At 39.0% G+C, this 23,673-nt stretch overlaps 1 protein-coding gene across 11 annotated transcripts in view; it reads left to right on the top strand.

Annotated features, from left to right (window-relative positions):
* The window catches only part of camsap2a (calmodulin regulated spectrin-associated protein family, member 2a), a 49,241-nt gene that overhangs the window by 6,329 nt on the left and 19,239 nt on the right, over positions 1-23,673 (top strand). For 7 of the 11 annotated variants that reach the window (XM_035957533.2, XM_023290941.3, XM_023290939.3 and 4 more), the window contains exons 3-6: positions 12,925-13,086; positions 15,464-15,547; positions 21,992-22,024; positions 23,156-23,297. In XM_035957533.2, coding sequence (XP_035813426.2) covers positions 12,925-13,086; positions 15,464-15,547; positions 21,992-22,024; positions 23,156-23,297 — 421 coding nt within the window. The remainder of the gene's footprint in view (positions 1-12,924; positions 13,087-15,463; positions 15,548-21,991; positions 22,025-23,155; positions 23,298-23,673) is intronic. The other 4 variants (XM_023290943.3, XM_023290942.3, XM_035957536.2 and 1 more) reach the window with 1 other exon arrangement.

Here is a 23,673-nt window from a genome sequence, read left to right as displayed (position 1 = left end):
TTTAGACACGATTAGTACACAGTATGCCTGCAGTCTGTTTGTGGAGTCTTGCTGGTTTTAATTTCCTTTCTATGCTAATTCAAAAGTTATTTAAGTTTTGATGGGGTTTACATTTCAAACACTTTGTTTTGTGAAGACAACAAGTATTTTAGAACAATATTGTATCTCGAAATTAATTCCCTGTCATGTAATTTAAAGCTAAATGACTGTGATTGTACATTTGTAATTTTGAGTATATGTAATTTGGCTGTGCTCTCTAGCTTGTTAACACAACAGCAATCACAGCTTGTGCCATGAACCTTAGGGATGTTTGTGTATTGTGTCTATCTGCAGATTACAGGTTTTTTTTTTTTTTTATCTTCTCAGTGTTTTATAATTTAATTTCTGGCCCAGAGCTGAGGAAGGGTTTCACACTTGATTCTAACCCATTCATGGCTGGATGGTTTTCTAGAGAGCTACAGACTGTGTGACAGAGCAGGTTGTGAATGTGAAAATAAGCTGCAAGAAGAGGGTGAGGCTACCTTTTTCCATTTCCTCCTTGTGTCGTCCATTGTTCCACTTTTCATCCCTCTGTTTCTCTTTTCATCATCTATTCTGGCCCTTTTCTTTTTTTATACCTCATTTCCTCCCTCCACCCAATACCCCTTTTCTTCACGTCCTCTCTTACTTTATTTGCCTCTCTTTTAATCATCCCCATTAAATCCAATCACTCCTCTTTCCACATTCCCTCATATTATTTTCTTCTTCCTTCCTCCTCCCCATTTTGCTCCATTCTGTTTTAATTTCCTTCTTCTAACACACTCATCTCTAGCGGAAGCTTTAGTTGCTCGGCTCTTACAGTGTTAGTGTTGAAGAGTTGTATTTCATGTAGGTATTTCATACATTTTAATGGTACAGAATGTAATTATTGGTATCTGTAAACCAGTACATTCAGTGCATATTAATATACAGCATAAAGCATGAGACCTATATGTAGCATCAAGCTTAAAGATATGCTTACAGTACATTTGTGCTAACGTGGTTTATGTGTGTAATGAATTTTAATGAGATTTGTAAATACTCATAATATATAGCAGTGATTAAAGTTGTGTTCTATTATGTTCTTAAGCATTATGAAACAGTTAATGCAGATTACCTGCTGCACGTTGGATCTCTGAAAGTGTGGGCGTCGGGGGTCATGTATTATTCAAAGACCAAGAGCATCTAAGTTGGCTAAAGGTGACTGTCCGGACTGCGCTCTGTGGAGGAGTGGTGACTCATGAAGAGGAGCAGAAACATGCAAGAAAGTGCTTTCCTTTGGAAGACTTAAAGAATGTGGTCTGGTGTCTTGAGAGGTTTTAGCCAAAGAAAAACATCACTGGTTTCATTCTTGAAGCAGCTTGTGAAAGAGTCTGAGCACCTACCTGTAGTTGTAACTGTAAGCTGCTCCGGATAAGAGCTCCAGGAGTGTCAGTAAATAGTGCTTCATGGCGTTTTAGCTGAGCATATTTTTTTTTAACTCAGCAGTTTGGATAAGGATTCAGAATTTTCAGAATAAGCAACTTTAGAGGATGTTCAAGGCAGCTTTAGTAGGTCAGTCAGTAACAGAGTCAGATGCTGCTGATGTCTTGCTTGACATGTGTCATAACTGTGCACATTTACTGACATTTTCACTGGGTTGCCAGCTTGACTTTGCTTTGTAGTCTTATTTTTTTTAGCCCCTCTCTCTCTCTTTCTGTCACTATTCTGCCAACTCATCCTTCTGCCTTCTGCCATGTGACGGGTTTCTACACGTGAAGATGAAGAATCCAAATCACAGTTACCGCCCACTCAGCCGCCTACACACATTCTGTATTACTGACTCTCTCCTCCACCTGTAGTGCTCACAGAGAATGAGGGAGAGATGTGGAGGCGGGCTGACGATCTGAAAATGTTGCGCTAGCCTTACACATTGTAGGACACATGAAGCACAGCAGTGAGCACAATAATAACTAAAAGCAATTATCAAAAAGCTTTAATTGCTAAGTTTGTGATCAGCACTTTGTGATTGTGGTGGCTTATGAAGAGAAACAACTGGTATAATGAAGAATTAATTTCTAAAAACAGAAAAAGCAATCAAATAAATCTGCACAGTGGCATGAAATGCACTTTAGATTGTCTCAGATTCTTTCTGGGCGCTTGAGTGACACCAGAACCATCAGATAATCTGTGTCAAATTACAGACCAATATCTAGAGTTGATGAATTGACAGCCCCATAGGAAGTCAGTCTAACAGTCTGTTGCCATGGTAGAGATGGGATGAGAATGACGTCAAGAGCCAAAAAAGCCAAGGATTCTAGATGGTGAATGAAAATAGATTCTGTGTGTTTGTGCTTGCATGTGTGCCCACACTTCTGGTGAGTGTGTGAGCATCTAATGACCTAATTGCACACAATAAAGTGGCAAAGAAGAGCTCCGTGCATTCCTGATGCAAGTCGGCATGCAGACAAAGTGGTGAAAGTATAGAAACAGTGATTCCCGTTCAGTATTTTCTTTTATTCATTGCATTTAGTTTTGATGAACATGACAACACTTTGTGCAGCAACATTCCACTTCATAATCAAAAATGCTGTTTACTGTGACCATAGTCATATGTACAGGGTACTTTGCAGATTCACTGGAGCAGTCATGGTTAATTGCTTGACTGAAGGGTACTTCTGCATTCCTTTGTCTTCTCTGTCCATATTTACTTTGGCAGCCTTGGCAAATTAGCATCTCAAAAAACACAGTATAGTTATCTTTGATAGCAATAGATGGTACATGTGTTCATGAAATCATCTCTACTTTCAAGGGGGTGATGGCCAACTCTTCCTGAAAAATCAGGAAATCAGTCATTTTACCTGAAATAAACATCCCGTAACATAATACTAAGTCATTTTAAAGATGTATTCTTCTGAAAATAAAGTTTTACACTCAGGAAGAAAGCCAACAAGCACCATTTCAAACAGCAAATACTAATAGTGCAATAAACATGGATATTGTTAGGCCATCATTTGCAAAATAAACTGATTATGTAGTGAAATATAGAACATTGACAGGATAATTACTGAGTAGTAGTGGGATGTATTCGATGCAAAAAATACACATGGTCTGCTTGATAAATCTCAAAACTCTACTTTTTTTTAAACTAATGTACTTCCAAGCTGCTGAACTGTGAATGTCATAGCTTTAATATTTAATAAAGCAGCAGTAAATAGGTCATGTTGCTGGTAAGAGTATCATGCTTGTATTCTGTGAGCTGTATGTTGGGAATACTGAAAGTAAGAAGCACAGCACCTTATAAGGTTTCTGAGTTGTTTTGTTGGCTATATAGGGAATGTCTCTGTGACTATATGGTGGGAGAGACACAACAAAGACAGTTTTATAGTCACACTTATGGTGGAGAATGCTTTCAGATATCACCTTAATGACAGTTATGCTCCTAATGTATATGCAAAATGAGCAATACTGTGACCCTGGCTGAAGCAGTGCTTTACAGTGAAAGAGTGAACTTACTGTCCACTTGTAGATATTTTTAGATGTGTTGCCATTTCTAGTGGTGGCAGAAACAGAATTATGCTTAACTCAGTGCTGGTTCTCTGCTCAGTTGTCTGCCAGTTATACAGCCCAAGATGTTTAAGTTAATTATTCAAATTGTAAACTTTTGCTTGTTAATTTGGCCTCAGTTGGTCTGCACCAAGCCAGGAAAGAAATGTGACCCACTTAATTGCTGCTAATATATTAAAACACAGGAGTGACAAACTGTGCAAGAAAATGAAACACAAATGAGACATGCAGTACCCTCTGCAGCAGCTCTGGAAAAGAGCAAAAAATTTTCCTCTTGCAGCTGATTATGCATGAATAATTTTTACTGCTTCATAATGTCAAGACTTGTAATTATTCAAATCAGATGTCCTCCTACGTAGGATACAAGCATAGTACATCTTTTAAAATGTTGAATGCAGCTTTTTGCAATGTTACAGAAAAAAACAACAACTTGAACCAAGGAATCAATTTTAACATAATATGTAGATGATATAAGTCACAAGATAACATGATGTAACAGATGAAATGCTTGTGCGCAGATTTCAAATTGGGGTTCATTTTAATGAGACCATATTTCAATCCCAGTTGGATCTTTGCCGGGCTAAAGGGTTGAAAAATGAGTACCACACCCAAATACACACTGTATCTACCAAATGTTAGATGTACTATGTGACAGACGGTAACTCTTGTGTAGCATGAAGGAGAATACACCTCCTTCAGTTATTCTCCCTCTCTCGCGCTGCCTCTATCACAACCCCTATTGGGCAGGCGCTTGGTTTCCATGGTTGCACTCTAGTAGGCAGGGTGTTGTGATTGCGTGTAGGAAGGTGCAGGAGTGGGGGTGCTTATGTTGCGTGTGTGCAATGTGAGCTTGTATGTGCAGTTATGTGCTCTGTGTGTGTGTGTGTGTGTGTGTGTGTGTGTGTGTGTGTGTGTGTGTGCGTGCGTGCGTGTGTGTGTGTAGTGGGGGTTGTAGTGGTAGTGAGCACTGCCAGGCTCTAAGGGAGAGAATGCTGAAATGCTGGATTCATACAAGAAGACAGACGGCATTTCTAAGACGTTGCATCACGTGCAAAAATGCACATCCGCATGCACACGCACACACACACACACGTGCAGAAGGTGAAGTGCACTGAGTGCCAAGCAGAAAAACAAAATCCTTCGTACAATCAAACTGGCTTCCACAGTCCTTATTCTTTTTCCTCTGCACTTGATCTCATGAACAAAGACGAGCTGAAGCAGCAGGGTGGAAGGGAAGCCCATCCAAGTACGTTCTGTCCTCGTCTGCCTCAGCAAAGTCACAGCCAGTATGTTATGCTCAGTGCCGGCAGTGGCTCCCAGGCAGTACAGTATGGATGGATAAACAGCGAGCACATAATAAGATGTCATGTCATGGCCTGAGACCTGTGTCTGTCTGAACTCACTGGCATTAGGCTATGTTCTAGATCAATACGGTTGTTGAGGCAGAGGCGGTAATGCTCAGACTGCATCAAGAATGGTCAGGGGTAATAGGGATGTTTCTCTGCTCTTAACCCTGAACACAAGAGTACAAAACATGGCGACAGTAAACTTTCATATCAGATAAAACACAGCTCTGCAGCCAATGATTATTTTTGATCTCTGTACATGTGTCCTCTGTACGTTCGCAAGTCACTTGGTTCATTTGGTTTGGTTTCCTATGGCCAGTCAGACCCACTTGAGACCAGCTCAAAGTCTGTATATAGATCAGTATCTTAAAGAAAGTGCAGCATTTCCCAGACAAATTAAATAACAAGTGCCGTATTCAGTATAAAAAACAGGTTGTGATTGAAATGGTTGTCTCACTACTTTGGCAGGTCCCTACTCTTTGCTTTAATGAATAGAAGATGGTCTCTTCTTTCAATCTTTATATCTTCATAATGCAAGCAATTTGTACTGCAACATGTGCAACAACAGGCAGTAAAGTTTCTATTTAGAAAGCACAGATTTTGCTAAATGCTATATCCTCTAAAATAGGTGTAACAGCACATCAAGCCTATTATAGGGTAAAAAGAACTTAAAGCAGGGATTTTGTGATTTATCATTCCCACTCTGCAGGTCTACTCTGTGGAATATAGAGCAGTAATACAGCTTTAATGAATTCATGTCTAAAATAAATATTTCCATTGCTTCATTAAACACAGTAAACTGATGTAAAATACAGTTACTCTCTCTACATAAGTAGAAGTCTAGCATAAACAATGTGCAGCTAGACAACAGAGAGCCACGATCCTTGACTGATACCTGGTAAAATCATGTCAGCAATGTTTGCAGATAATCTACAGCACTGTATTCTGCCCATAGACTGTTTATAAAAGATGCACGTAACCACCAGCCCTGAAAATTGAAACCAATGTGACAGTGACTTAAATCTGCATTTTCTGTTACAACCAACAGAGGGCGACTCATCTGATTGCAAAAAGAAGTTAGATTGTACAGAAGTCTATGAGAAAATGACCCTACTTCTCATTTGATTTGTTTCATCAGTAAACATTTTCCACAATCAGTTTATGAGGATTATGGTCTCAATTGTTAGTTTCAGGTCTTCTTGATTACAATAAACTTTATTTTAATAAATTATCATCCCATTTAGAATAAAATAGACAATTAACTGCTTGTGCTTTACCACGTGACTACCTTGTGATTGGCAAGTTGTTAATTTACTGCTTGCTTTACACAATCACTTCTGAAAAACCAAAATGGGGATGGCCAAATTCCAAAATGGATGCTTCAAAGTGGTAGTCCACAAATTTGTGTTTGACACCAAGGTGGCTACATCCTTTATGTACAGTATATGGTTCTACTTAGTTGCAGACCCAAAATCAGTGTGCTTGCAATGCGCTCTCATGTAATGTTAAATGGAAACTATATGAAGAGAAAAGTAGGCTTATTTGGACAGACACACTGTATATGAATATTTAACCCAGATAAAACGAGGAATGATGCTTTATGCCTGCTTTCCCTGTTAGCAGTTTTCTATCTCTGGTCACTTCTGTCGCACTTTGAAAACCCATCTGCATTCCCACATGAACTCTGACCACTGAGTAAAATAACTATTTTGTTTATGGGAAGCAGTTGATAATTCTTTTTAAATGAAATCCAACACACAAAAAACAAACATCCGTTTCTTCCTATCCACACATGAAACTATTTCAACCTAGAGGGCCTTTTCAAACATGATGGAAGGATTTGGAGTGCAGGCATATCACCAGGGTAGGTCAGCACTGGCTGGTAACCATGATCCTGTCCCTAGATAGTGTTCTAAGGTTAGCTTTGAGGTTTCCATATAATTGCTAGGTTGGTTTTGGAGCATATGGAGGGGGAAGGTATGCTGCTTAAAAGCTCCATTCCCACAACTGATGCCAGACCTCACAGTTGGTATTTTGTCCAAAAGTGTGCATGGGCATGTGTGAAATTGTGTGCGAGAGAGCATTACTTTTATTTCTGCCCACAGTTGGGCAGACTGTTAAAGAAATCATGCCATCTCTCCTTTAAAAAAGGGAAAAGTAGAGCTGAAAAACAAAACAAAAACATAAAAGTGGAAGTTTTTAAATTTCCAAAGGGCTTTGCTTATGATCTTAAGCGAACTTTCCAAATACAAACTGCAGGCCTCAGTCATTGCTGCAGGTAAGTGAAAAGCAGTGTTACCTGATTGATTGGTTACTGATCAAGTTGATTTCCTGGGAAAAGTCAAGATTTAGTTTATACAATGGTAAAGTCCACCACTTGAGCTTTGACTGGAATATCTTGACATCTATTAGACAAGATTGCTGTGAAATTTGTCCCTATTCATCCCTACTTTGGTGATATTCTAACTTTACATTTTACTTTGTGTGAGAACTCTTGATGTGCATTTTAGAATTAGCTTAAAGTGCTGCACAATTCCTAAGTCAGCCCATAGTACCACTGAGTATGCCGTAACGTTGCTGTAGACTTACGTATACAAGTATATATACTTGAGTACACTTGTAGTCAAAAGTTTGGACACACTTTCTCATTCAAATGAATGAGAAAATGTGTCCAAAGTTTTGACTGGCTGTGTATATGTATTGAAAATCATGTAATAATAATATTTGGAAAGATGCCTTTCTTAACATCGACTAGTGATTAACATTGAACAGTGATTATATGGGACTTTAAATCTCACGCATCTCGCCTTGTTAACAACATAATTTCAAAACTTTGTTCCTAAACTTTGTTGTATTTCAAGCTTTCCCCAATTTTAAATGCATGCAGAAGGAAATACAGAAGAAATATATGCATATGAAAAGCGAAAAGCTTGTTCTCACAGCACTGCTCTTTACTTTACTGTACTTGCAGTGACCTTCAGAGACCAGAGAAAGGTACAGCTGAGTGGTTTTCCATGTCCAGCTGAGTTGGCGTGAAGTTACCTGAAGCTAGACAGATTCAGTTTTTAGACATCTGCCTCAGTGTGGAGTCTCTGGGCTTAGACAGGAGAGCTGTAATACTAAAAGCAGACCGTATTTCAATATTACATCACCCTGGAGCTAATGTTAAATCACTGTGTGTGTGTGTGTGTGTGTGTGTGCGTGTGCGTGTGCGTGTGCGTGTGCGTGTGCGTGTGCGTGTGCGTGTGTTTCCGCAGTCATGTGGAAGCCCAGGACACTGCTGTGCAGAAGTTTGATGACTGTTTAGTTTATGGTCATTCTCTGCTCCAACTTTTCTTGTGGAAGTTTATTTAAGAACTTTGGGGGTATCACTGCATAATCAACGAAGCCTTGAATTCCAGCAAAAACGGTCTCTGGCTGTTCATTAACTATGATCCAATATAGCTATGTAAGTTTTAACAGTAAGACATGGTTTAAATATGACTATACTCAGTACTTCAAGCCAGATGACTTTGGAGTGAAATAAATTCAGTGTGTCGATTCCTAAGATTTCACAGAAGCTATTTTTCCAGAGCTCCTTCACAGTAAAGGTGAGGATGGCTGTGTTGTTCATCTTTTTATGGGTAGCTGGCTCTGGCCTCAACAAGCAGCTCAGAGCTCTGACAATGGAGATCTTAGTTTATGTACGACACACACACAACAGCGAGGTAAAATACACCACACTCTGTCTTTTGTAGGTTACTGTGGTTCATATTTGCAATTCCTTTGTGTGATGTTAAATCAGGCTTCTACGGTGGATTTCCATCTTTGCTTTTTCACCACGGAGCCGTATTAAAGATGAGCGGTGTTTGCCTATTTCCCCGGGTGGAAATACAGAGACCCGGCAATGTAGCAGTACAATAAAATCAGGATATTGACCGTGAAGCAGCATCTTCTTACATCGTGAGAGATCTATACAAGATTTATGGGCATAGTCAGCTTAGATGAGAAAGCAAAAAAAAAGTGTGTGTGTGTGTATGCAAGGTGTTAAGGTCTATTTATTTGTGCCTGCATGCATTTATGGAATTCATTCATCAGATTTTGCTTGAAATAAATAAGCATAACCATTAGTAGTTTTAGCAGTAGCGTGGGATTAAGGCAGCATCTTGGGGAAAATGGAATTAAAAGTTAGAGAGGCAGCCTCATAATTAAAATGTTGCCTGTTTAAATCCTGGAAAGGAAATCAAATGGAATGAACTGGCAACGTTTTCCCGTCTTTCAACCATCCAGATACCCCCAAGCAAGGCATTTGATCTCTGAACGGCCCAGTGGAGCTACTGTCGGCCACTGAGGTTTTGCTAGGCAGCTACAAGGTATGCAGTGTGCAGATACATGCGGCTGTAATACCGTGAAGCAAAGCAGTGTTGAAGGAAGGCATATGTGCTCAGCAGACTTAAAGGTTAGAGAACATGACATCATGAGATGTGACAGAGGAAACAGCTTCATTGCAAATGACAGGCAGGTCTGTTATAATGACCCTTTCTTTGGACAGTAAAGTATCTGCGCCTCCTCGCTTTTCTTCCTATTAAATTTCATCTAACATTTACACACGGTCAGCTGATCTTTCACTGACTGTCCATTTCTCTGAATGTTACACCATACAGCAACTCTCCCTGAGAAGTACATCAGTCGAGGCACACTGTCTGCTGTATATATACACAATGCGTCATGAATACTGAATTCAGGGGACCTTTAAAGTGGCATTTTCCAGATTTATTCAAATAGAATGAGACATTTGTGTCTGTTTTGGTTGAACAAGGAAACACCAGAGCTCTGTTACAGGATCAGCTGATAATCTAAACATTTCAAAGTACAAGTCAGCAACTCGAATGCAGCACAAATGCAATTACAGAGCAAAAACAGCAAAATGAATGTTGAAATTTTTATCAAAATGTTCAGATAATATTAAAAAAAGCACTGCATTGTTTAAGGATTTCTAATAATTAAAAGCAAGTGAACATATTAACAGCGGTCCCTCATCGATCGATTACAGGAAAATATCCTTTCTTCAGCGTTGTTCTTCAATGCAGCTTGCCACAATAATAAATATATATATATATATATATATATATATATAAATATAAAAATGTGAAAAATCTGCGATACCAAATGCAATTTCAAAATCCGTGATACAGTGAGACAGCGGAAAGTGAACCGTGATATGGCGAGGGACCATTGTAAATGTAATTGGCTCATCTGTGCAAGCTGCCTTCCCGCTTCAGCATTGAAATAATTCATCTCCACTGCTTTTTTCATTCATTTATTTATATTTGTGGTACAAGTGGTGGATTTTTGTTGACAGTTAGAGTAAAACAGAAAGTTTAACTCCTCAAGTAGTGTGTCAAAATGTTTGCACCGTTCGTCCAAACCTAAAAAACGTGTGCTCAAAGAAGTTGTGTTCACTTTATAAAGTATGTATGAATTCAGTCTCAAAAGCACCTAAGTCTTGGAGCATCTGGTTCTATGCTAACCTCCTCCTCCCACACAATAGCATGATGTCATTCAATATCATCAGACGCGGGTCTGCGGTTCAGTAAACGAGATTTATTCTCCTTGTTGTCATTTTATCTCATTGGACCACAGCAGATCCAAATCAATATCCTCAGATTGCTCAGCAGAGGGAAGCAGATGAGGAGAGAAAAGAGCCCTTTGAGGGTCTTTGCTGATCCCTTGGCCTTTTTCAAAATTGATCTTGCCTGGAGTTGGTCATTTTGTTTTGGAAATGGAGGGCAGATTGATAACTCTGCTCTGCAACCTGATCGCAGGATGTGTATGAGTGTGCATTTGGTTGTTTGTGTGTCCTCGGGATAATGTATTGCAGTGTTTGGACAGGCTAAATGAAGGCCAATAGGAAACATCTTGGCAGTGTATTATTAAATGGGACTGCTTTGCTGCCTCGTTGCCAGATCAGTGATAGTGGAAATTAGGCATTACGCTAATGCAGTGTCATACAGGAAATTTATTACAGCGCTGCAAATACACTTACAGTTGCTAACTTGACAGTCAGTCTTACCAAATACTTTTTTTCTTGCCATAGTTTGGGGAAAATATCATTACTATATCTCTGTAATTCATTGTGTTTGTCCTGTGGATTTTCCAGCTGTCAACACATAAAGCTCACAAACCACCAACTGCTGCACAACAAGGCAGTGTCCGTTTTGTATCACAAAATAACTAAAAGGAATTATACACATTTTTACATGATTTGTTCTTTGTCTCTTTCACCTTTATGATTAGCAAAAAATGATACAATAATCTTCCTGATCGAGCAAGCGAGCAGCACAGCTTCAATATCACTTTCAAAATAGAACCTCTGGTGATACCGCCAGAAACTTTGTTTCACCGGATGATTGCCATTCTAAGTTTATCATTGATTGGATGCCCAGATAGCTCAACTGGTTGAGTAGGTGACCCATGAATAGGGGCTATAGTCCCTGATGCAGCGGCATTGGTTCGATTCCAGCTCAAGGCCTTTTGCAGGTCTTCCTTCCATTCTTAAAAGGCCAAAAAAAAGTTTGTGGTTGATTAAATGGGTTAGCTCATGGAAAAGCTCCTGCTCGAGTATAAATATTTAGTAGTTTGATTTCTGTAGTGGCTGAAGGATACACAAGGCAGCGTAGACTAGCAGAGGAAAGGTAGCAGCCAAGAACTACAAAAATAAAGATCGAAGGTACTGGATGGGTTGAAGTTTATCCACATTAAGTCCACATTACGTGTATGAAAAGTAATGACCACAGGTCATTATAATAATGGCAAAAAAATAAGCTGCAGAATGACACAAGTCCCTAAAACCCCACTGTTTCATTAACTTTGACTACCAAATACCAAAATGATCATGAAACATGTTTGCATATTGCAGCGTTGAACTGGTTACCTCACCTTTCGTTCTTCTGTTTGTTGATTCCTTTACCTGTCACACAAGACAGTGATATTATATTATATATTGTCATGCAGACAATACAATACATTAGAGTTTGATGTTTGTGTTAGATTATGTTTATATTTTCATTTCTTATCTGATAACAGAGAATTTAACTACCCATAGCTTTACCTAATGAAAATTACATGCAAGTTAGTCAAAAATAATCACTTAATTACAGTATGATGAATGTTATAATTTTTTCCAAAACGGGATTAGTAGTTTTTGAAATGTGAACCCTGCATTCAGAGATAATGATGAGTGGAGCAGCACCAGTTCTGTTACTTGGTCACAGAAAGATGTCTTATGCGAGCTTCTCAAAGACTAACAGTCGCTGTGAGCAAACTGGGTCTTGTAACAGGGGGATGGATGCACTTGTTTCCAGGGCAACAGCTACGAGAGAAAATTCAACTGAAGACAGAGTTTCAGATGCACAGTATAGAAGAAGAATATGGAGTCCTGGTCCAAACGTATAAACCAAACCACTGCTTTTTCGCTGCCTTATCCTCCACTATGCTACAGTAAAATGTGAATGCTATGATTCCTTACTAAATTTAGTTTCATTTTTGAAAAAAAAAAAAAAAAAGTGCAAACTGGAACAACTACTTGCATTTTATATATTTATATTCTAGCTTATGCTCTATATTGACTTATTCATTTTTCATTCTCTGCCTCAGCAAATCTGACAGATCTTTGCTGTATTTGTTATGTATCCGTTATCTACATCCTGTTAAAGTATCATATTTTCTTATTGTCTGGCTTTCACTGTCTGTTACTGAAATTAAAACTGTCATGGTTCAATGTCCAATAGCAAAGTGGATAAATCTGTCTCTTTTGACATCGTGTGAAACATCATGTTTTTGTCATGTCCATTGTATACTCGGCTGTGGTTTTGACCACTGCACAAGTACACTGACGTATTTACTGCTAAGTGACAAGGAATGAAAAAGTAAAATACCTACATATAGAATCTTAATGAAATCAGTCACTGCAGCGCCACCTCACAGCTATTCATTTCCACCCTCTAATCTTTATTTGCACTGTTTTCTCTTTCAGAGCGCCCATCTGGCAATGATCGACACTCTGATGATGGCGTACACAGTGGAGACTGTGAATGTGGAGAAGGTGATGGCCTGCGTTCGTCAGTATTCATCCAGCAACCCTGAAGTAGAAACACCTTATGACACAGAGGACGCAGTGACCACCTGGATCAACAAGGTTGGTATAAGTTTAGATGTGGATCTCTGTGCATTGACTTGTGATCTACAGATTATCCTGTTCAAAAGCATCACTGTCACTGCATCCAGTATCTTTCGAAGAATAGTGCTCATATTATAGAAAAGTTGATGATCTCTCTCAGGGGGCTTTTTACCAGTATTTTGCTGATAGAGCTTGAGCTCTGAAATTCCACATTGCACAGTGGAGCTACAAGATATTTCAGTCAAAAAACTGACCTAACTACCATGAAATCTATTCAATATTCACCACTTTGTCTTGATGGCCTGAGGTTACATGGCATAACGTGTGCAGGTGAACTCACAGCAAATGAGAAGACCTCCCACAGGGTATAGTGAAAGTGAGAAGGTCCAATTGTAACAACTTTCAGAACGTTTTGAATACTTTAACAGGCTGATACTAGTCATGCAGTACACTTATATCTTTCAAGTACAGTTTGTATGTTACTTGCTGTACGTCCAAGAGAACAGACATTCCTTACTTATCTTGTACTTACCTTTTGCAGATAAGTCATACTTATCTTCTGCTCCTTTACATATCTATTAAATGGACTGTAAGGCCTTTTAAAAGGCAAGTGCTAATAATCTTGTACAGAAGCTGGTCTGTAGACAATATTCTTTCTCCATTTTCTTCATTAGGAGGTAGGATTAGTAAAGAGAAAAGAAAATCATATAAAATGATCAATAAAATCCAACGTATAGTAAGTGTAGAACTTTTCCAACATCACTGACAGCCTAATCCACCTGTTTCAGGTTAATGGTTACACTTATTATGCTTCAAGCTTTCATTTTTCGCACAGTATCGAAAAATATACAGCTTGTAGCTAACACCTAAATATCATCAGAAATGTTAATGTTTCATGAGCTGGAGTTACAGATGAGTTTGCTAACCACCCCTAAATGTCCATAAAATGAGTCCACCCTCCTGCTCGTCATGCTGATGAACTCTGCAGCATAAAATTGTGAAAATGGTGTCTGGTGGCTGTCTGGTTTAACTAGATATCTGAAATTCATGGTAACACTGAACTAGGAGCTGAGAGCAGAGAGCAGGTGGGGCTGCTAACACTGATAACATTCAGTAGCAGCTGTGTCTAGCAGGACATACATTCCCTACAGATCAGTTATCATTATTATTTTAATATCGAATTGCTGTGAAGAAATTAATAATGTTACAGGTAATTTACTGTGGAAGGCTGGAGCTCGTTTGCTGTGTTTAATACTGTGAATTTTTTCGGGTCAGTTGTAGCAATTTCAAAATAAGTCATTATTTTTTGCTGTTTTATTTATAATTCAGTAACCTGGTGTTTAGTGTATCTGTTCTTCAAATTCCCAATGTAAATATGCAGCAAGCTTAAAGTGGCAGTGGTTAGAAGTGGCATTTCATTCATTTTTCATTTACAGATTGTTAACGTGGCCATCTCATGATTAAGGACATTGTTCAAAATGTGTATGCCTAGTTGCTACGTTACTTCCTATAGTAAATATGACCTAATACCCCTTGAACCTACATGCTCTATGTAAAGCAGGTCGTCTGAATTATAAAGTGTAAGTGATTGTCTACATGGTCTGTACGCACAGATTGCTGTGGGCCCTCCATAAAGTCTGACGGGACCCAGTCTGTTTACATTCTTCTGGTAGAAATGCTGGGATGCTGCCAGCTCTGAGCTTCACACACACAGACACAATAGCTAACAGGAGGTGTGGTCCTGGTGTCCTACTGGTTGGACATATGGCTCTCTGTTGGAGTTAGCTGGCATTCCAGCCATCTAAAAATCACCATTTTAACAGCCTCTTTTCACTTCGTCCATATGGACTCGAGGAGATATTTCATTAAATGGTCAGACTAAGATTAGATTTGTTTAGAATCAATTCAGTTCCACTCTACTTGACTTCACTGCTATTACATTAAAAGTCCAGGTGATTCAGAAAAATCAAAACTCCTGCAATATATACTTCAAACACAGGCTTGTATTTATGTTCTTTATGGGAGAAGCATAAGACATAGCAATGCTTCATTCTTTACTTTACATTAAAGTGGAAAGACAACAGCAAAAAACAAAGAGTGGTTGTGGTAACAGTACTGTTATCTCTGTATATAAGTTAAATGAAATGAAATGCTTCATTATTAATTGTTTGATAATGTTTAACTGTTGATGTGGAGGCCATAATTTCAGCATCAACTATAAAAACAATTTAAAAATGAACTACGGAACCTAATTTAATTTTGAATTTGAAGACTATTACTCTTAATATGTGAGCAATAAGAGTTGAAGAAGAGGTATTAGTCATAGACTGCTCCTTGTATTGAGTTGTGCTCATTTATGCAGTAATTTTAATCGTGTTTATCTATTCTGTCTCAGGTAAATGAATATCTGAAGGATGTTGTGGCTCAGGAGCAGAGGAAGAAGGAATCTCAGACTGCTGAGCCAGCTGGGAGTCCACGGGTGGGTGTTTTTCCTTTCCTCTTCTCTCCCAGTTTTAACACATCTTAATCTACAACTAAACACAGAAACGGTACAAGATTGATGGACAGTTTCAAACAACTTAAGTAAAATCCTTGGCTCCGCTTAATTGATTTAGCACGACATTCGCCTTTTGACTGACAGATATTTGTCGCAGACCTCTGTGTCATTTGAATATCTGGGACAAGCTTCCTTGACGGAAGTTAAGCTGCTAAAACCCAGCTACCATCAAAGAAAATCTAACTCACACACGTCTAAGCTTTAGATTAAGCTCAATCTGTATTTATTAAATCACAAAGTGAGAGACTGCCAGGTTAGATCTTCAACATCATAACAAGTTTATCCACTCTAAGATCTGTGCTCTCTAATGTGTCTAATTAGGTAAGCAGTCGTTTAGCGCGGGGTGACCTACGTTCAGGGTCCAGCCCAAAGTCCAAATCTGTTATATATAACTGACTCTAGTATCAGCAGTAATCTCTAATGCCAGCAGACGTCCTGCTGTAGCCTGCGTGTTTGTTTCTATGCTTTATGCATTTGAGTAACTGGAGAAATCTGTTTGGATTTAGTAGTTTGACACTGCATTTGCTATAAAACAATGGATTCAGTCACTTGTGACAATAAATGAACATCATGAAATACCACATTCAGTTCCAACAACTCATAACAGTGTGCAGACACAGAAACATATTCAGGGCTTTCTAGTAAGGAAAGGTGTGATAATTGATTTCGATATATCAGCTGTCGTGTATAGTAAAATAGACTTAGGTGCTGTATTTTGTTTCTGTGTTTTGCAGCAGACACAGATCAAACCAAGTCAGAATGCATTTGCTGTGTAATGAGCACTGCATTTTTCTACAAATTTTTAGCGAATACAGCAGAAAAACCAATAAAAATCTAAGCATGCAATATGCATAAAAATCCCTTTTCTATATGTATTATGTGAAAGATTGACAAGCCATACTACAGTATTATACAATAATTGATAGTATCATAATATTGCCCCCATCATCAAGTTTTACCAGTCATGGATAATTATACACAGCACAAGTGAAACCACTTAAGATTTTCTGTCTATAATATATAATAGTTGCCATATGGATATAAGTTTATCTGGCAAAGATGTTGATGGTCTTTTGTTTGATGAAGCTACATGTAAGCATTCCAGACTAATTCAAACATTTTGCAAGCTTTCTTTAGATTTCTGTTCACACGAAATATTCAGAAATACAAAGGGCCTGAATGCCAACTTACTCCTCAATAAAAGTTGGCCTGAATCTCTATCTGGCAACTTTACAGCACGAATTTGTTTCAGAAACAGTTTGAGACATAATATGGGCGGAATCAGCAAAGGAGTAGCAGATGCTCCTGGCTTCATGAATCTGAGCCGCCCAGATATTACAGTCCTTTACGACAATTTTATTGTGGAAATTCATATAACAGCGTTATAAACCTGGTATATTTTGCAACTGTAGCATCTGTGTTTGTATTTAATTAATAATGTCTTTATGACTTCATTGTGTGCTCACAGTCAAGCTACATTTAGCATTATGGTGTGGCAGCAAGGGTTGCAATTGGCATGGCAGCCATCACCTATCAACCTAACAGAGCAGAATGATAAGAGAAGAGGAAGGAGGGGAAGGACTGGATGGATGATGTCACTCTTGTATTCACCTCCATCCTCATCCTTCATGCTTTGCTTCTGCCTCTCACCTTCATATCATTCATTATGCACCACCAGCAGTTTTCAGTGGTGGATTAAAGTGACCTTTCTGTGTTTTTTGAATGATGCAGTGGGTTTTTCTAAGAGTTTCACTGACCCTTGAAAGTCATAAACCCCCTAAACACATGTTCAAAACCCATGGAAAATTTCTGTTTGCATTCATCTGTTCTCTCTCTTTACTCGTTAATTTAGTTTTTTCTACATTTCACTCTTGCCCAGCCTTTGATCTCTACTCCAGTCCTCCAGACTCGCCGTCTTCTCCCTCCTTTAGGCCTTTCCTCATCCCTACTTCTCCTTCCTCCCTCCTTTCCTAGATTCCTTTCTATCACAGTTTGTCAGGAAACACACTATGACACAACACCGTTAGCGATGCTTCATGTAGAGATGTTTAGAGAGAGACTTCACCTAAGGGTACAAATCACAGCTCTGTCCCATGTGTTTTAGCCTGCAGAAAGTTGACATGGAGAAATGCAGTTTGTGTGTATGTGTTTGCCGTCTCAGTCCCACGGCTGTGCAGACTTCCACAGTGTTTGATGCTGATCTGACCGGTCAGTATGCAGACGCAGCACTGCATGCATCAGTCATCCCTCGCAAAAACACAGGAAAACACACGCACTTTTAACTGGTAAAGTTCAATCAAAAAGGGGCATCACATCATCATTAAACTTTTTTCAAGCTTGTTGAACAAGACAAACCTTTTTAAAAACCGAACGACTAAAGTTACAGCGACACTTTTTGAAGTGTAATCACCCTGCCAGCGACCGAGTGCCTCACATGTGGAGCCACGTCTGCTCATTATGTGAGTGATAACACATCCACTTGCTTGGCCCCCGAGCTGGAGAGCTGGCCCTTCGTTAACATCATCACTAACCTCTGGGCAGCTCACGCGGACTGTTGTGTGTGTTTAGTTTGTGTCCTCGTGGTGACCGTCTCTGCTTTGCTTATGGGTGATATTGTTCTAGATTAAACTGCGGTGAAAGTCACAGTCATTGCATGCTGCAGTTGTACACTTTCAGATGATCTCAAGTCCACATGTATTAATCAGTGTTTCTGCTTAGCTACTGAAATAGTGTTTTAATCACTTAGTTGGTAGTTTGGACATAACAGTACAGTGTATTGCATTGTTGGAAATGTGAACTCTGAGCCAGACAAAACTTGACAAAATAATGACGACAACTCTGCATGTTGTTTAGTTTGGGCAGTTTCTGAACTTTCATTTTAACTTCAAGAAGTCACTAACTCAGACAGGAGTTGTTGCATAATGGCAGCTTGCTGTGCTGGCAGGTGGAGGCACAGTCAGCGTCTTTGCAATTTGAATTTTATACTGAGCTTGCTGGTGTGCTAGTGTTTTTTATTTTTTTTTGTTTTTTAATCTTCTGCCTATCAGTGTTTCAGTTTATATAATTTTCCTGAAGTGCCAAGTGTCTTCATTTAAATGAAACATGCGCACATCTGTTGTAAAATGGCAAGTTATGAGCATAATTACCACTGGGGTTTCATTAAACTATACCAGTGTTGTTCACCTCTCTTCCTTGTTAGCCTCTGCAAACAGAGGAAAACATATGTTTCTTTGATTACCATAAAGTCTCACACAAAGTTACACTTCTGAAAAAAGGTGGCAGACTGCATCATTTTTAGGTACCTGATTTTTGCAGAGAAAAAACTCAGAGGAATAAATCACACAAATTGCACCAATATGCAAAAAAGAACACGTGTTTTGTTTTTGTTTTTTTTTAGTTTTGTCTAGCAGCTTCATCTATCTCCCTATCCCTCCATCACCTCCCACCACCCCATACTTCCCCCTCTTCTGTCTTTGCAGCATGACTGCAGTGTGAGTCATGCAGGCAGCCTGTGTCTCAGTCAGACATAGAAAGACACAAACCCTCCTGAGACAACACTGGAGCTCACCAGGGCAACAGTGTTTTTATTTTAACCTTCTGCACTATATTCACGGTTGAGGTTTGAAGCTCCAAAGGCAGCGTTAGGACAGAGAAGGGAGGACTTAATCCTTTTAAGTTGCAAAAGCTGAGCTGCAGCTGAACTGGACATGTCTGGATGAGAGGATGAAGTTTGGTAGAAAGAGAAAAAGAATTGCGGTATGATTGAAGTTGTGCAGGATGAAGTGCATTTGTATTTGCATGTAAAAAGTGCATGTGTGCTCTGGTGTAAGGAGATGATAGATGAGGGCCTTACCTCTCCCCAGGGGTTCAGTTGGTGGGTTTAACAGATTTAGCCAGTCTTTAATCATCACTTTAGATGTGGACAGACTTCATTTCCTTCATCTTATTCTCAAACTGGGCCAGCAGGGTTTGAAGATTGTATTCATAATAACGTGGCAGCGAAAGTTCAGGCTAACCACTGAACAGTCGATTTGTGGGCTTTACTAACCACTGGACTCATCACATGTTATCACAACAGTTCAGTTACTTTCATTATTTCATTTTATTCGTCTTATTATAATACATGAATAAGTTAAAATGTCCTTCATAAGCATAGCAGTGCCCTCAGATTTAAAATATACTTTAAAAATCAGCATTACTGCTCCAGTGTCACTGATATGAAAACTGGTTTATAGTGCCTGATGTAATGAAAAGCATAAAAAAGAAGGTAAAATAGGATAATTATATAATGTATTTATTTTGTATTGTACAGGATCTGTAGAAACACAATTTGAAAGACATCCAGAGAAATGATCAAATGTCTTTCCTCTGTCTCTGCCATGCCTCCCTCCTGCCAACCAAATGTTCAACTTGGCCTGTAGGTCTGCGCTGACACTGAGAGGTTATGTTTTGGGGAGTGCAGCATTTTTGCCATTCGGCCTTGAGACGTGGTGTGAGGGGCAGTTTGTTCCTCTCTTTCTCTGTCTACAAAAACACTGTGTCATTGCCATTGAATTTCATTTCACTGCCGCAATTCTTTGTAGTCAAGAATCCTAATCTGTAAGGTCCAGGTAGTTCTAGCGAAGCACCACATTCATTTCCTTGTTACGTGTCATAAATCAATGTGATAATGAGAGAAAGTAGTGACAAAAGTACTTTCTGAAAGCACAAAAAAGCAATAAAGGAAGCTAACATATGCTTTAAGAACATAATGCAAATCATAACACAGAAATAGTACACATGGGTGGGTTCACTTAATTACTGTCAATAAACTGCACTAAGAAAGATAAAATGCATGAAAAGTGGAGTGAGCGTGCACCTTTAGTTCTGCAGCCAAACTGGCATTAGTGAGTCTTCCTTTAAACATGTACTACATCTAATAAACTCAACAAACCTGCTATTGGTAAAATATGGCTTGTTTCTGGTGTACCCATAAGCTGTTCCATTAATGCTGTTTTTACAGCCAACGATCCATGAATTCAACTTTTCATCTAGAAAACTTTTATTGGTTCCCAACAGTTGTGTTGTGGCTCCCGTTTGAAAGACCATCCAGTCTCAGGCAAACAGATGCTTAGCTTAACTAACATTGTTGATTAGATTACATCAGGTGTGTTCCTCTGATGTCATTAGACTGTACTGGTAACTCACATTACTATTCAGGGAACTGTGACGCTAATCAAATCAGGAGAATCCAAGTGATCTTTTCATCCTCTCACTCTTGCCTTTATTATTTATTTTGAAGGTTTCAGTACAAAGCGGATGTATTTTCTCATGAGTCACGGTTCGCCTTTGAAGTTGAGGACTTGCCAGCCACTTTGAGTGGCACTTACATTTGGTTCTTTGATGCTTCTCGGTAGTGCGGGAATTAGTTGTTAACTGAGGCAAGCCTCTCCTCCTCTGGAATCAGCTTACATTGTCAGAGGATAGCCGACAGTTTGGTTACATTTATGCGGTGAGATTGTTATTTGGGTGAAGTTTTCCCCTGAGAGTATTTAAATAGCATGACAATGAACAATTAAATGTTGAGTGCTTTGTTTCAGAACACACACTGGTATTTTAAAGAGGATCTGTTTGGGGAGGTGTCTAGCACTGCTTGATTCTGAAGCTCCCTCTCAAGTTTAACACGTCACCGGCAAATTGGAAGGAAATTTGGGGATCTACCGTTATTTTTTGGTCCTGTAACAGAATCATATAGTGTTTTTTTTTTTTTTTTTTTAAACTAAACAGGGGTAATTGGATATAGATGATGGATATAGCAGGTACATTAATTCTCTTTCAAGCTCAGTTCAGAATTTTACTACAATTTTTTTTTATCACCATGTCTCCTGTTTTGATGTCACATTCCCCTTTGGCAAAAACACATGAATAATAGATGCAGAACAGATCTCTTAAGCAAGTTGTGCAAATAGTTGTGTCATTTCAGGACTAAAATACAGGATCCACAATCCAGTTTCTCATTACACGTTTGTTGCACATGGCGTTGAAATGTTGCTTTTGTTTTGCTCAAAAAAGGGAAAATAATATTTCAAGTTTCAGTCCTATATTATTATTATTATTCATAATTCAGCTCTTTTGTCAGTAGATGCGTGATCACAAATGTCCAATGTACACACTCAGAACTAAACACCACATTACACTAAACACAATTTCAGGGTTATTTGCGTTGTGTGGGATGCTTTTCATGGGCGCTCAGAAACACGCTGCTTTTTTTCCCTTTGGCCTCACAGTTTTCATGTCTTTCCTTGTAATACTAATCGCATTACTAACTAATCTCACTAACAGGTATTTCTGTGTTGTTGTTGTTTTTCCTTTGCTGTGCTGCTGCAGTCTCCGACCAAGTGGTACATGAAGCTTGTGCCTGTAAGTCAACTAATCAGTGCTCTGCTCTTTCGTCTTTGTCCATAGTGGCCGTCTGTCCTCCCTCATCCCTCGTTCTGTCTTGACTGCCATCATTTTATTATGTGTGCATCAACCTGTGACTTTACTGTTACATAAACACAGCTCCTGTTTCAGTTAACATGTAATCCCGTGTGCCACATCCATGTGATTTTAACATGGACAAAATATGATAAGAATTATCTGTCACTGTAATTTTTAGCACTTAAGATAAAGCAATGAATGGCTTAAATCTATTAATTATACTTTGCTGTTCTTTCCAGTCTCTATTAACTGCTCTATGAGTTTAAGGTTAACTGAAACACAGACAAGGAATGTAGCATGTGTATCTTCAACACGCTTTCCTTGTATTTACTAATGGTGAGCTTCTTGTCAGTGAAAAAAAACACCCTTGAGGAATCAAGAGGTCTCGGGGGATTGGCCAAAAATAAAAAGTAAAGAATTTCAATTTCCGAAATGGGTCATCTGGGAGCAATTGGCATGAAATGGTTTTAAAGTCTCCGTGTCAGCAAATACTGAAGCCGCTGTTGTTAAATAATTTCGTTGTATGTATAGATATCTGTAAATTCATGCGTACCATTTTTCATTTACCATGCTGTGTATACAAAGTCATTGCTTACATTTCAGAGAAAATACTCGGCATGTTGATTTTTTTGTGCCTCGTCTCATGAGGACCAAATAATCAAGATCAGGTCACAACGAACAGAACGATAATCACTGACAGTCATTTTAGTCAATTTTGCAGCTCTGTTCATGCCAATAATGGCTGGTTGTTTAGTTTCAATGGCCTCACTATGAAGTCTTCTTTTTTGCAATTTAAAACAACATACGCTACAAGGCTCCAGAGCCATTCACTTACCTTCATACATGAGTAAATCTAATGAAGCCTTGCTGTGTTCTAAAGTGTTTGTTGCTGCTTTAAAGACACACTAAAGATACAGCTGTTACCAGGATCACTGTAATATACTTGCAGCCATTGTTAATGAGGAAAAAAAGAAAACAATGGGCCATTTTTGGGGCTTAATAGCTACTGCAGATGTAGGCAGTGTAATTTTGCACAATGCACTTTGGTTTATTGTATTTCATCTCATGCAGGCTCGCTACAGGAAGGAGCAGGCCTTGACCCAGCCGGCTCCCTGGATCCCCCCAGTGGACAACCTGCTTAAAGACAGCACCGATGGCTCGGCCCTTGGTGCTCTGCTGCACTTCTACTGCCCTCAGCTGCTGCCACTGGACGGTAAGAAATGGGCACGATACATTCTTTGTGGGTACATCACTGGGAACTTTACAACTAGAGCGAACTGATGGAAGAGTTGTGTGTGTTGGTTTAGAACAGGACACGGTGACCGCTGTTAATCTACAGGAGGTTAATTATACTTTTGACCAAACTAATGATCCCGAAATGTTGCTGAAGCTGCTGAAATGCTCAACTTTTTGTGGTTCTTAAACCAAAAAAGCGGAACTCTTGTTGCAACCGTGATTCTGCTCTGTTTTCATATCCTGGCAACTAATTTTATTCAGCCTCATTTTTTAAATTCTGTTCCCTGTTCATGCAATTGATTAAGAATCACTGGCAATCAGCAGATGCAACATAATCACATCACGGTGCTGAT

Source organism: Amphiprion ocellaris, chromosome 2, assembly GCF_022539595.1.
Source record: "Amphiprion ocellaris isolate individual 3 ecotype Okinawa chromosome 2, ASM2253959v1, whole genome shotgun sequence".
NCBI classification, from domain to species: domain Eukaryota; kingdom Metazoa; phylum Chordata; class Actinopteri; family Pomacentridae; genus Amphiprion; species Amphiprion ocellaris.
The sequence above is the reverse complement of the archived record's forward strand: the minus strand, read 5'-3'. Positions and strand labels throughout refer to the sequence as shown.